Source organism: Geotrypetes seraphini, chromosome 6, assembly GCF_902459505.1.
Source record: "Geotrypetes seraphini chromosome 6, aGeoSer1.1, whole genome shotgun sequence".
In the NCBI taxonomy this organism is placed as follows: domain Eukaryota; kingdom Metazoa; phylum Chordata; class Amphibia; order Gymnophiona; family Dermophiidae; genus Geotrypetes; species Geotrypetes seraphini.
Genome location: NC_047089.1, coordinates 41,169,632 through 41,184,594, shown reverse-complemented (window position 1 = coordinate 41,184,594; position 14,963 = coordinate 41,169,632). Strand labels below are relative to the sequence as shown.

The window sequence follows — 14,963 nt, the reverse complement described above, 5'->3', positions numbered from 1 at the left end:
TGGGAGTCACACCTGGGCCCCCCCAGGTCTCTGCTCCACCCTCCTCTCTGGTGGATTGAGGTTTTTTTGCTGGTCTTCTTTGTTTTCTTCTTTCCCTGCAACAAGGCTTAAAAAAAAAAAAATCCCAGTGTGCTGCGGCTGGACGGTGCTTTGCTATCAGTCCCAAACTGCAACTACCAGCCTTAGCAAAAGGTGGACTCAGGTGAGAGTGATTTTCTTTCTGTTGATTGTGCTGGTTTTCTTGGGTCTGCCGTTTGGTTGCTGGGGTTGTTGTGCCGTGGGGTTTCTTTTGGGTAGTTGCTCGGCAGTTGTAATGACGGCAGAGACGGTTAAGAGGTGTTCCCACTGTGGGAAGTGGCGGACACTGTTGGGCCTATGTTCAGTGGGTTGCACGGATGTTGTAGGGGAAGACATGCAGATTGCGCCTGATATGCTGGTAGTTTCCCGCGCTAGGGGAGCCGGGTCTGCTTCTCCCGCGCTCGCGGTTGCTTCCGTTCCTCTTCAGTGCACGTTGGCGGCCGTGCAGGCGGTCAGCGGCATTGCTTCCTTTGCAGGGCAGATTTAGGGGCAGGAGAAAACTTTTGCTCTGCAGGCTCCATCGAATCCAGTGGCGTTTTCCCAGGAATTTGTAATGTTAATGCACAAGGCTTTTTTAATGCAAAGCTCTCAGCCTGCTCAGCATCTGGACTGTTCTTTGGACCAGGGGTCGGTCTTTCAGGCCGGTGGTCCTCCTCTGGAGTCTCAGGCTGCTAAGAGACACAGGGTGACGCCTATGGATGGTGGTGACCCTGCTTCAGACTTCGCCTTTTCTTTGTCTCAACCAGAATCTCTGGAAGACGGGGAGGTGGCGGATTTGGAGCTTGAGGAAGCGCTGGCTAGGGAAGTGGATGATCCTACCACGCTTCGTCTCTTTCATAGAGAGGAATTGCCCTCCTTTATCATCAAGGCACTGCAGGGCCTTAATATTTCTCAACAGGAGGCTCGGGCTCGGCTAATCCTCTTATGGCGGGCACTAGAAAACCCACAAAAGCGTTTCCGGTGCACGAAGCGATCTGGAGCTTATTTCGGCGCAGTGGGACACGCCGGAGGCTGGTCTAAGGGTGGCGAAGGCTATGCCCCAGTTGTATCCCATCTCTCAGGACGAGCTTGAGAGATTTAAGAACCCCAGGGTGGACGCTTTGGTGGCTACGGTTACCAAGAAGACTACCTTGCCGGTTGAGGGAGGTATAGCCCTCAACGACATTCAGGATAGAAAAATTGAATCTTCTCTCAAGCTGTCCTTTGATGTAGCGGCGGTGTGCAGTTCCTATGCGGCATGGGTGTGCCTACATTGGGCTCAAGGTATGGCAGATAAGATGATGGAGACTGGGGTGCCTGTGCTGTCCGATTTTCCAGATGTGGAAACGGGTCTAACTTATATGGCAGACGCCCTCTATGATATTATTAGGGCTTCGGCGAAACAAATGGCTCTATTGTTTCTCGACGTTCCTTGTGGCTCCGTCACTGAGCAACGGATGCGGCTTCCAAGCTTAGACTCGTGCGGCTTCCTTTTAAGGTTCGCTTGTTATTCGGGGATGTTCTAGATAAATTGGTGAAGGATTTTGGGGATACCAAAACGCAGCGGTTGCCGGAAGATAAACCTAAAGCCCCGTTGAAGGCATTGTCTGCCAGGAATCGTTTCCGGAATGTCATGAGATATTGGCCTGGTAAGCCGTCCTTTCCACCTTCGTACGGTTCTTCCTATAATTCTAAGCCTAGGTTTTCGCAAAAGAATTCCTTTCATCCTACAAAATCCCAACCTGCTCAACCAGCCCGTATCCCGGCCTTACGCAATTCCCAATGACGGGATGTCGGCTCCCTCCATCGTGAACATAGGGGGTCGATTGTCTTCCTATCTGACGGAGTGGACCAAGATAATGTCCGATCTGTGGGTATTGGACATTATTCGAGAAGGTTACAAATTAGAATTTTCCTCTCCCGTCGCAGATTCTTTCTTGGTCTCCCCGTGTTTGGGAGTGGCAAAAAGGGAATCGGAGCAGGTCATCCTTCAGGTTTTTTTTGGACCTTGGGGCAGTAATTCCCATTCCTCCGGAGGAAAGGGGGCAGGGAAAATATTTCATTTATTTTGTGGTGCCCAAAAAGAGGGGCTCGATCAGACCTGTCTTGGATCTCAAGAAGGTCAATCGCTTCCTACAGGTCAGGCATTTCGGTTATTGCGGCTGTGCAGCCGGGGGAATTCCTTACGGCGCTTGACCTCAAGGAAGCTTATGCACATTCCTATTTGGCCCCCGCATCAGAAGTATCTTCGCTTCGCGATCCTTGGCTACCACTGTCAGTTTCGGGCCATGCCGTTTGGACTGACCACGGCTCTGCATACGTTCTCGAAGGTCATGGTAGTAGTGGCGGCTTTCCTTCGCCAGGAAAGGATTCGGGTACTGGTTGATCCGGGCGTCTTCCAGGCAGGAGAGTTTGGCAGTAACCCAAAGAGTGATCTCTCTTCTCCAATCTTTGGGATGGGTCATCAGTTTTCCAAAGAGCTCTCTTACCCCTTCCCAATCGTTGAAGCATCTGGGGGTGCATTTCGACACAAGTCGGGGGAAGGTGTTTCTCCCCAAAGACAGGGGAGTGAAATTGCAATCTAAGGTTTGCCTGATTCTCCCGTCGCCCAGGCAGAGGGTTTAGGATTATGTGCAAATTCTGGGATTAATGGCGGCGGCTCTGGAGGTGGTTCCCTGGGCTCGCTTCCACATGCGAACGTTGCAGCAGTCCCTTCTCTCCCAGTGGTCATTGGTGTCTCAGGACTACAGTCATCGTCTTCAGTGGACGTCTCAGGCAGCGCTCAATATGCATTGGTGGCTCTGCGAGATCAATCTGTTCAAAGGGATGCTACTTGCAACACCGGACTGGATCACTGTTACAACGGACGCCAGTCTGCTGGGAGGGGAACTCAGTGCCTTCAATCTGGGCTCAGTGGTCGATCAATATGCTGGAGTTGAGAGCGACCAGGCTAGCGCTTCTCGCGTTTCAGTCCAAGATTCAGGACCGTCCGACAAGGGTCTTTTCGGACAATGTCACGGCGGTGGCTTATGTCAACCAGCAAGGAGGTACGCGAAGTCCTCAATTGGCCAGCGAGGCTATGGTGCTGCTTCAGTGGGCGGAGGTTCATCTTCCTCTTCTCTCGGCGGCGCACATTGCGGGGCAGGCAAATGTTCAGGCGGACTTTCTCAGCAGAAATCTTCTGGATCCCGGAGAATGGGAACTCTCTGCTCAGGCATTCGACCTGATAGTTCAGAGGTGGGGTCTTCTGGAGATGGATCTCATGGCCTCATCTTGAAATGCAAAGCTGCCTCGGTTCTTCAGCAGATGCAGGGAGCTGGCGTCCGAGGGGGTAGACGCCTTGGTTCTTCCATGGCCTCCGAGTTTGTCTCCTTTATGTGTTTCCTCCTTGGCCGATGATAGGTCGGGTACTACATCGTATCACTCACTTTCCGGGCATGGTGATACTGGTAGCTCCGGATTGGCCACGTCATCCTTGGTATGTGGACCTGATGTGTCTATCGACGGGCGATCGGTTAGCGTTTCCCGTGACTCCGGACTTTCTAACTCAAGGTCTGATTATGCATGGAAAATCCGTCTCACTTTGGTCTTACTTTGGCTCTTGAAAGGTTGCGGCTGAGATGTAAGGGATATTCAGAGCCGGTTATTTCCACTCTTCTCCAGGCCAAAAAGAGGTCTATTTCTGCCTCGTATGCTAGAGTCTGGAGGGTTTTCGATTCTTGGTGTTCTGCTCAGAGTATCACCCTTCCTGGCTTCTCTCTCTTCCATCCTTTCCTTTCTTCAGGAGGGAGTTGCTAAGGGATTGGCTTATAATTCTCTTAAGATTCAAGTGGCCGCTATAGGCGGGATGGACAGTTTGGCCAAACGGTATTGCAAAATTTATTCTCCTAAGTTGCCAACTCTCCCTCCATCCCATTGTGGTTAGCTTGGAGGTCACCCACTAGTGAGAATACCTGCCTGCTTGTCCTGGGATAAAGCAATGTTACTTACCGTAACAGTTGTTATCCAGGAACAGCAGGCAGCTATTCTCACGTCCCACCCACCTCCCCTGGGTTGGCTTCTCTGCTAGCTATCTGAAATGAGGAGACGTGCCCAGTGCATCGGGCGGGAAGGCATTCGCGCATGCGCAGTGTGGGCAACTCAAAACTTCTAAAAGTTTCTACAAGCAAGTATGCTTGTGAGATGTCCGCATCGGGGCTCCGTTGGATGACGTCACCCACTAGTGAGAATAGCTGCCTGCTATCCCTGGATAACAACTGTTACGGTAAGTAACATTGCTTTATCTCCTGCAAACAATCAGAAAAACGAGAGACTAAAGAAGACTATGGCCAAGTCTAGAGCTGTCAAAACAGCAGTCAGAGAGACCAAACTCCGGATGGAAGAGAATCTAGCAAGGAACATTAAAAAGGGAGATAAATCCTTCTTCAGGTATATTAGTGACAGAAAAAGGAACACAGATGGGATAGTGCGCCTTAGGAAACCAGACGGGAATTATGTAGAATCGGACTCCGATAAAGCCGAACTACTAAATGAATACTTCTGCTCAGTCTTTACCTGCGAGGTGCCGGGATCCGGTCTGCAGCTGCAGACAAGGGGAAGCTCAGAAGACCAGTTTCGAGATTTTGAGTTTACGTCCAGCAGCGTCTACTATGAACTTTCAAAGCTCAAAGTGAACAAAGCCATGGGACCAGACAAACTACATTCCAGGGTGCTTAGGGAGTTGAGAGATGTCCTGGCGGAACTGTTATCCGCGCTCTTCAATCTTTCCCTAAGTACAGGAAGAGTCCCATTGGACTGGAAAACAGCTAACATCATTCCACTCCACAAAAAAGGATGCAGGACGGAGGCTGCAAATTGCAGATTGGTGAGTCTCACATCGATAGTGAGTAAAATTATGGAAACACTAATCAAACACAAATTAGATACGATCCTGAACAATGAGAATCTACGAGATCCCCATCAATATGGATTTACAAAGGGAAGGTCCTGCCAATCCGATCTGATCAGCTTCTTTGACTGGGTAAGGAAAAGCTGGATATGGGGGAGTCCCTGGACGTCATGTACTTGGACTTCAGTAAGGCTTTTGATATTGTCCCACACCGCATGTTATTGAGCAAGATGAGTTTGATGGGATTAGGAGAAACATTAACTGCATGGGTAAAAGACTGGTTCAGAGGTAGACTTCAGAGGGTGGTGGTGAATGGTACTCTCTCCGAAATGTCAGAAGTGATCAGTGGAATGCCGCAGGCCTCGGTCTTGGGTCCGATCCTATTTAATATCTTCATAAGGGACCTGGTTCAGGGGCTTCGAGATAAAATTACATTATTCACCGATGACACCAAACTATGCAACATAGTAGGCAAAAGCACAGTGCCCGACTGTATGGTGCAAGACCTACTCTTACTGGAACATTGATCCTCAACTCGGCAACTAAGTTTTAATGCCAAAAAGTATAAGGTCGTGCACCTTGGCAGCACACCCTAAATGGTGAGACCTTAGCAAGAACTGCAGTAGAACGAGACTTGGGAGTGATCATTAGTGAAGACATGAAGACTGCCAATCAAGTGGAGAAAGCTTCATCCAAGGCTAGACAAATGATGGGTTGTATCCGAAGAAGTTTCGTCAGCCGGAAGCCCAAAGTTATAATGCCGTTGTACAGATCCATGGTGAGACCTCATCTGGAATATTGTGTACAATTCTGGAGACCACATTATCAAAAGGATGTGCTGAGAATTGAGTCGGTTCAGCGAATGGCCACCAGGATGGTCTCAGGACTCAAGGATCTCCCATATGAGGAATGGCTGGGTAAGTTGCAGCTATACTCACTCGAGGAACGTAGAGAGAGAGGAGACGTGATTGAGACGTTCAAATATGTCACGGGCTGTATTGAGGTAGAAGAGGATATCTTTTTTCTTAAAGGACCTAAGGCAATAAGAAGACATCAGTTGAAACTCAGGGGTGGGAGATTTCATAGTGACATCAGGAAGTATTTCTTCACTGAAAGGGTGGTTGATCATTGGAATGGGATAAGCATGTGGGATCACTTCAAGGAAGAAATTAGGGAGTGGGTCATTAGAGTAGGCAGACTTGATGGGCCTTGGCCCTTTTCTGCCGTCATCTTCTATATTTCTATGTAAGGAGGAATTATCCTATTTTATTTCTAAGGCATTGCAAGGTTTGAATATTTCACAGGCAGATCCGCAGGTCTCTGAGGTGCCTAACCCGCTTCTGGCGGGCACAAGGAAACCGCCCAAGACTTTTCCAGTCCACGAAGCTATGACGGAACTATTTCTGCCCAATGGGACATGCCTGAGGCTGGTGTCCATGTGGCAAAAGCTATGTGGCAGTTGTACTCCGTGGTGCAGGAGGAGCTGGAGAAATTTAAGCTCCCGAGGGTGGATGCTTTGGTGGCCGCGGTTACAAAGAAGACTACTTTGCCGGTTGAGGGAGGTGTGACACTTAAGGACTCCCAGGATAGGAAATTTGAATCTACCCTGAAACTTTCCTTCGATGTAGCGGCTCTTACTATGCAAGCGGCAGTGTGTAGTTCCTATGCGGCATGAGCTTGTTTGCAATGGGCGCAACAAATGGCGGATACCATGTTGGAATCCGGGATGGCTGTTCCGTCTGATTTCCCGGATATGGAATCTGGTTTAGCTTATTTGGCGGATGCGTTATATGATATTATTCGTGCTTCTGTGAAACAGATGTCTCTTTCAGTGGTTTCTCGCAGATCGTTATAACTCTGTCATTGGGCTGCGGATGTGGTTCAGCTCGTGAGGCTCCCTTTTTAAGGGGCTTCTTTTGTTAGGTGAAGATTTGGATAAGTTGGTCAAGGACTTTGGGGATTCCAAAACACAGAGATTGCCGGAGGATAGGCCTAAGGGATTTTTGAAGCCTGTGACTCCCAAGCCCCGCTTTCGGGATGTTAGAAGATATAGACCTGGGAAACCGTTCTTTCAGCAATCTTACGGTCTTCCAAGTGAGGTTTCAGCAAAAAAATTCCTTTTGTCCTTTAAAACCCCCAGCCGCTCAACCCCGGCCTTATGCAATGCATAATGACTCTTTCCGCCATTCCAATCGGGGGTCGGCTGTCTTCCTTCTTGGCGGAGTGGGCAAAGATAACGTACGATCAATGGGTATTGGATATTGTTCGAGAAGGTTACAAATTAGAATTTTCTTCTCCTATTGCAGATTCTTTCTTGGTGTCCCCGTGTTTTGGGGCGGCCAAGAGGGAGTCCTTGCAAGTTACTCTTCAGATTCTTCTGGATATTGGAGCGGTAATTCCGGTTCCTCTGGAGCAGAGGGGCCAGGGAAGATATTCCATTTACTTTGTGGTGCCCAAAAAGGAGGATCGGTCAGACCGGTGCTCGATCTCAAGCGGGTCAATCAGTTTCTCAACGTCAAATATTTCCGCATGGAAACAATAAGATCGGTTATTGTGGCGGTTCAGCCGGGAGAGTTCCTTATAGCACTGGATCTCAAAGAAACCTACTTAAATATTCCCATTTGGCCGTCGCATCAGCGGTATCTGCGCTTTGCCATTCTCGGCCAGCACTTTCAGTTTCGGGCGATGCCGTTTGGCTTGGCCACGGCTCCAAGGACGTTTTCGAAGGGTGGTTGTGGCGGCATTTCTTCGCAAGGAGGCCATTCAGGTTCATCTGTACCTGGACGACTGGTTGATTTGGGCCTCTTCCAGACAGGAGAGTTTAACTGTGACCCAAAGGGTAATTTCATTTCTTCAGTCTTTGGGATGGGTGGTCAACTTTCCGAAGAGCTCTCTTATTCCCTCTCAGTCTTTGGAACATCTGGGGGAATTGTTCGATATGAAGGTGGGGAGAGTCTTCCTTCCCAGAGCTTGGGGAGAGAAGTTGCAGTCTCAAGTTCATCATCTTCTGCGGTCTCCTGCTCCGAGAGTGTGGGATTATGTCCAAGTTCTCAGTTCCCTGGTGGCAGCTCTGGAGGTAGTGCCTTGGGCTTGCTTTCATATGAGACCACTACAACAATCACTTCTCGCCCGGTGGGCCCCTGTGTCTCAGAATTACAATCGTCGACTTTGCTGGACTCCTCAGGCTTCGCTCAGCATGGATTGGTGGATGAGCGGGATCAATCTGTTCAAGGGGATGCCGTTGGTGTCGCCAGACTGGATCATAGTTTCTACGGATGCCAGTCTGTTGGGGGTTTGGGAGCACAGTGCCTTCAGTCCTCATCACAGGGGATCTGGTCTCTGGACGAGGCTCTGTTCCATCAATCTTCTGAAATTGCGGGTGATCCAACTGGCGCTTTTCGCGTTTCAGGCCTTGATTCGGAATCGGCTGACCAAGGTCTTTTCAGACAGTGTCACGGCAGTGGCCTATGTCAACAGACAGGGGGGTACCTGCAGTTCTCAGTTGGCGAACAAGGCGATGGTTCTACTTCGGTGGGCGGAAGCTCATCTTCCTCTTCTCTCGGCGGCTCACTTTGCAGGACAGGCGAAAGTTCAGGCGAACTTCCTCAACAGAAATCTTCTAGATCCCGGAGAATGGGAATTCTCCGATCAGGCATTTCAGCTGCTGGTGCAATGCTGGTGCATTCCGGAATTAGACCTCATGGCCTCGTCTCGAAATGCAAAGCTCCTTGGTTCTTTAACAGACACAGGGAGCGTGTGTCAGGGGGGGTAGAGGCGTTGGCTCTATCTTGGCCTCGCGGTCGTTTTCTTTATGTGTTTCCCCCTTGGCTGATGATAGGTCGTGTCCTCCATCGTGTAGCTCGATATCAGGGATCGGTGATATTGGTAGCTCCAGACTGGCTGCACTGGCCGTGGTATGCAGATCTGATGTGCCTCTCGACGGGCGAACATTTGCGGTTTCCGGTGACTCCGGATTTACTTCATCAGGGACGTTTCAAGAGCCGGCCTGACTCTTGAAAGGTCGCGACAGGCGTAGGGGTTAATCGGAACAGGTTATTTCCACTCTTCTCCAAGCCAAAAAGAGATCTACTTCTGCGTCTTATGCTCGAGTATGGAGAGTGTTTGACTCTTGGTGCGGTGATCAGGGTATTTCTCCTTTACATGCTTCTTTAGCTAACATTCTATCCTTTCTACAAGATGGAGTTACCAAGGGCTTGGCTTACAATTCTCTTAAAGTTCAAGTAGCGACAATTGCTTGTTACAGAGGCCGTGTGTCTCATTCTTCCCTTGCTGCTCAGCCTGATGTGGTTCTCTTTCTGAAAGGGGTACAACATATCCGTCCGCCTGTTAAGAAGCTCTGTCTGGAGTGGAGCCTTAGGGTAGTTCTTGGAGGCTTATAGAAGGCCCCATTTGAGCCTTTGTCCACTGTGACGCTGAAGGATGTCACGTTGAAAGCAGTGTTTCTTGTAGCTATGGCTTCCGTCCGGGGGGTTTCTGAGTTGCAAGCGTTGTCATGCAGGGACCCTTTTTTGCGGATTTCAGATTCAGGGGTCTCGGTTAGGACTGTGCCTTCGTTTCTTCCGAAAGTTGTATCTTCCTTTCATGTCAACCAGTCTCTCTTCCTTCCTACATTTCGAAAGCAGGACTGGAGGGCGCGCTTTTCTTTGCTCCGATTCCTAGATGTGCATAGAATTCTTCTTCACTATCTAAAGATTACTGATGACTTTCGCCGTTTGGATCACCTATTTGTACTGTGTGTGGGACGCAAAAAGGTATGGCAGCGTCCAAAGCTTCCATTGCTAGGTGGATCAGGGAGACCATTGCTTCCACTTGGTGTCGAAGAAGCGTTTACTGGAAGGTCTTCATGCTCATTCCACTAGAGTGCTAGCGACTTCCTGGGCTGAGTCTAGGGGATTTTCCTTGGAGGAGATTTGTCGTGATGCTACTTGGTCTTCTAACAATACCTTTTCTAAACATTACAGATTAGATGTGGTGGCGCATGCGGAGGCTGCTTTTGGTGCTTCGGTCATCGCGGAGGCGGCTTTTGCTTCCCACTCTGTTTGAGGATTGCTTTGCTACATCCCACTGGATTCATCTGCCGTTGCTAAGGAAGAAAATTATGTCTTACCTGTTAATTTTCTTTCCTTTAGACGCAGCAGATGAATCCAGAGCCCCGCCCTTTCTGCATACTGTCTGTTGGGATTGTCTTTCACTTGTTTCAGAAGTTTTGTTATAGTTGGTAGTTGTGTTCTGCATTAATATCTTTGTTCTGAGAATTTTCTGGTTCTGGATGCTTGGGCAATGAGCAGTACTTAAGCTGCAGGAGAGGTGCTATCCAAGACGACCACCTGTTAATCAGTTCTCTTATCTCCACCTGCTGGTCGATGTGTGCTATCCCCACTAATTTCTGGATTCATCTGCTGCATCTAAAGGAAATAAAATTAACAGGTAAGACATAATTTTTCCATCCTCCTCCAAGAATTGCCCAATGGTTTAAAGACCACATTTTCCCCACCTCAAAAAAGCACTATCAGTCAAGGCTCGCTAAAAGCCTGGCACATAATCCAAAGAAGTCAATTAAAAAAAATTTCCTATCCGAAAAAACCTGCTTCCTTAGCAACAGCAGCAGATGAATCCAGAGACCAATGGTTGGTTACAGCGCGGCAGTAGTGGTGCGATTTCATGCTCGCACTTGTTCTCCTCGTTGGGTTTCAGTGCAGCAGCAGTAGTAGTCCTGTTTATTCAGAGGCTCTCTTTTGTCGGTGTATGTCGCAGCCATGTGCAGCTGATTGTGCAGGTGCCGGTTTATAGCAGCGCGCATGAGATAGAACATGTTTTTTTCGGCGCTGTGGGAAGCACCGCACTGTTCTTCTAGTTATTCCCCAAGTCTGATTTTCTTTATATGCAGGCTGCGGCAAGGTAAATTTTGCGGGGCTTGAATCCTTAAAAAATGCCAAGGGTTCTACATAAACACAACCATAACAAAAAATGCCCCCCAAAACCCATCTTCTGCAAACAGAAAACTAAAAAGGCCAGTAGACTCTTATCAAATGCCTTTTCGGTGTTGAGAGCATTAGCGTATCTGTGTTTCGAGCCACCTGGATAGAATAATTCTGCAGATGTTATCAAAAGTCTGCCTTCCTCTAATAAAGCCTGCCTGATCCTCATGGATTAAGTCGGGTAAATACACATTTTTCATTTTCTAATTAAAGATCCTCTGTTTATCCCACACTTTTTTGAATTCCATCACCGTTTTCCTCTCCATCACTTCCCTCGGGAGGGCATTCCAGGCATCTACCACCCTCTCCATGTAAAAAAATTTCCTAACATTGTTCCTGGGGGTTCATAAACAAGAACGTGGAAGACAAAGGTGCGCGCCGACAACTGAGCGCAAGATGGAGGCGCGCGCTGAAGAAAATTACTGTTTTTAGGGGCTCCGACGGGGGGTTTTGTTGGGGAGCACCCCCAGTTTACTTAGTACAAATTGCGCCGGCATTGTGGGGAGTTTGGGGGGTTTTACACTGTTCCCTCTAAGCTGAGCAGGAGTCCTCCACCCACAGTCTCACCAATAGAGGGTGCTGTTTTACTGTCACATTTTTCAATTGTGAGGGACAGGCAAGTTCTGCAGGACTCCAGGGAACATACCTGTCCTTAGCGACTGAAAATATTCCACCCCCTAGTGGTAGCAATGCAGCTGGAGGACACCTGCTCAGCTTAGAGGGAACACCTAAGACGGCGAAAAAGTGAAGTTTTCAGTAAAATTTTGGGGGTTACAACCCCCCAAACCCCCACAACGCAGCGCGATCTGTATAAAACAGTAATTTTCTTCGGCGCGTGCCTCCGCGCTGCGCTCAATTGTCTGCTCGCACCTTTGTCCCGGCGCGCTTTTGACCTGACACCGCTCCTGGGTCTTCATCCCCGCAACCTCAAATTATGCCCTCTAATTATGCCCTCTTCTTCGGAAAAAATTTGGTGCTATATTACCATATTTCCCCATATATAGTCCACGGCCTATATATGGATTTTACAAACCTGTCAATGGGGCTGCCTATCTAAATTTTAAAAATCATCCCAGCCACCCCTGGTACCTTTTTAAATCAACCCCCCCCCTCCGTACCTTTTTAAAATCCCCCTTAAAATATGTCCCTTGCTGGATGGCTGTCAGCTCCTCGAATCTCCAGCAGTGCAGGGCAGTTGCGATCTTTTCAACATCCAGCCTGGCCCTGCACCACTTGCTGAATGGCTGCCTTCAGTTCTCGCATGTCCCGAGATGCCGAAAAGATCGCAACTGCGCTGCACCGCTGGAGATTCGAGGAGGCAGCCATCCAGAAGATAATGTACTGGTAAGATAAGCCGCGGCTAATACCATGGGGCGGCTTATCTACCGGTTTTGAAACATAGATTGCCTTTTGCTGCGGCCTATATATGAGGAAATATGGTAATGCCTTTCAAACATTTAAACGTCTGTATCATATCTCCCCTGTCCCTCCTCCTCCTCCATATTTAGGTCTTCCAGTCCCTTCTCTCATACTACTTTTGGTTCAAACCCTTACCATTTTTTTCGCCTTCCTCTGGACCCCTTCAAGTCTTTTTATATCCTTTACCAGATACGGCAACTAGAGTTGCTAGTACAGGTAGATCAGTACAGTTATTAATACAGTTAGGTCATAGTTACAAGATCAAGTAGGTGATCGTTGGTCCATCATTATGTCCCAGGAGTTACATTAGAGAGTTTAGATATGGACTTTTACAATTAACATTTTAAGTTTTCTGAACCTGAGATAGTGGTCACAAGATTGTAATGTGAACGGTAGCTGGTTTCAGCATTTTGTTATTTGATATTGGATGGATAAGGTAATTTGTCTGGTAGACTTTATATTGTTGCATTCTGGGGAATTGTGAGTGGAAAAGTTTTCTGATGGAATAATCTGTTGGAGGCACCTGACAGCCAGCTCTGTTAGGTAGTCGGGGATATTGCCTAGTAGGATCTGAAAGGCAGTGATGCCTAAATTAAACTTCTGTATTGCCTGATAGACTGGTACAGTTTAGAGAATGACACGGTAGTTGTTACCCGCTGCTAACCCGCCAGAATGGGCAGAGAAAAAATAGTGGTCGCTACGGGGATGGGGACAAGGCCATTCACCGCCCCGTGGAGCGGTGAATGGTCTTGTCTCCACAGTGAAGTAAGTACAGATCGCGCGGACCAGTATCCTTACCCGATCGCCGCATCCTGCCATCTCTCTTCCTTCACCTCACCTTAGGTGTCGAATTTAATTATTCTTCTCCCAGCAGCATGCTTTCAATAAGTCGTGCGCGGCTGCTTGAGTTGTTGAATCTTCTCCTTTGATGCAACTTCTGTTTTCAGTTGCGTCAGAGAAAAAGATTCAACAATTCAAGCAGCTGCGCACAACTTATTTAAAGCGTGCCGCTGGGAGAAGAAGAATTAAATTTTGCACCTAAGGTGAGGTGTAGGGATGGAGATGGCGGGATGCGGCGATTGGGCGGGAGGGGGGCTGCTGGACCACGTGATCCATGATTGCGCGTGTTCTTTCATACTAGGAAGGAGGGGAGTGAAAGGGAAAGAGATGCTGGGCCAAGGAGATGAAGAAGAGAAATATTAAACCCACAGCAGGAAAGAAAGGGGAGGATAGGCAGGTGAGCTGTATGCTGGAAGCTATTCTATTTTCACTGAATTGGAGATAGGACTATATAAATTGCCATAGTAAACTCTTTATATATGGCTAGTAACTGGTATGAATATTCTATTTTGTGGTGTAATATGGAGCATATCTTTAATATTTCAAAATAATAATGGGCTGTTAATTTTGTTTAGATATTTTTTATGGTGGATGTGAAGTTTGTGAAGCAGCAGATAAACTATTGATGTATTTTTCTGTATTTAAATCGAAGAATGATCGATCAAAGTAAAGCAAACTGCTCTAATGTTGTATTTACATTACATTACATTGGTGTCTTCTATCTCACCAATACTTTTCAGTTCTAGGCGGTTTACAAGAGTTGGCTTGGGCATTTCCAGGGAGAATACATGGTTAGTAGATGTATGTGTCGGGATCTGTGGAGGGTTGATCAGGTTTAGTCAGATCATTTGACAAATTTCTTGAATAGAAAAGTTTTAAGTTCTTTCCTGAATGTTTTGTAGTTGGGCATCATAGTCAGCAGATTGGAGAGGTGGCAATCCAGTTTCACTGCTCTGGTGGCTAATAGTCCGTCATATATTTTTTTTTTGCTTTGTATTTGATATACCTGTATCATATTTAGCTAATGTAGGAATGTATCCCTTCACTCATTTGTGGAAAAGAGGCATATAAGTATTATGCTCATTGGACAGTGAATTTGTTTTCCCCCTACTTTATTCCTTTCATAGTCCATTACTATCCCTTGCCTGGGTTGCATGGATAACAATTAGCCTGAAGGTAAGAGGGGGGTGTCTCTTCCAAGATATACTCTTCACACTATCCCCAAGTCTGAATGATGATTAACTCGTTGGTTGAAGGGTCTGAACCTAAATTTACTGTCCTGCAAACATTTTTGTACTCCTCTACGCCCCCCCCCTACACACCACCAGCACCTTCTTTTTTTTTTCATTCCAATGTATATATTTATGACTAGATTTAACAGGTTTTATTTTTCTTTGTGGGCCTTGACTTTAATACTTGACAAGATATTTAAACAATGAGATTGGTAAAATCGAGTGTATTCAATTCATTCTTTTTAAACTTCTTGTGCTAGGGAGAGAGAGCAACCTCCACGCTTTGCCCAACCTGGAACATTTGAATTTGAGTATTCTTCTCGATGGAAAGCACTGGATGAAATGGAAAAACAACAGCGAGATCAGGTTGAAAGGAACATGAGAGATGCCAAAGATAAACTAGACGGTGAAATGGAATCAGCTAGACATGAGCACCAGCTGATGCTGATGAGGCAAGGTAAATATGCAATATTCAGTATTCCTTTGCCTGAGCATTCTTGGCTGGTTGTTTTTCTTTTTAAACCTTTT

The 14,963-nt window shown here is 47.5% G+C and overlaps 1 protein-coding gene across 3 annotated transcripts in view; it reads left to right on the top strand.

Moving 5' to 3' along the window:
• Positions 1–14,963, top strand: part of PSPC1 (paraspeckle component 1) — a 319,494-nt gene that overhangs the window by 33,840 nt on the left and 270,691 nt on the right. For all 3 annotated transcript variants that reach the window (XR_004539827.1, XM_033948195.1, XM_033948194.1), the window contains exon 4: positions 14,696–14,892. Coding sequence is in view for 2 of the 3 variants with exons in the window: in XM_033948195.1 (XP_033804086.1) it covers positions 14,696–14,892 (197 nt within the window). In the remaining variant the exon portion in view is untranslated. The remainder of the gene's footprint in view (positions 1–14,695; positions 14,893–14,963) is intronic.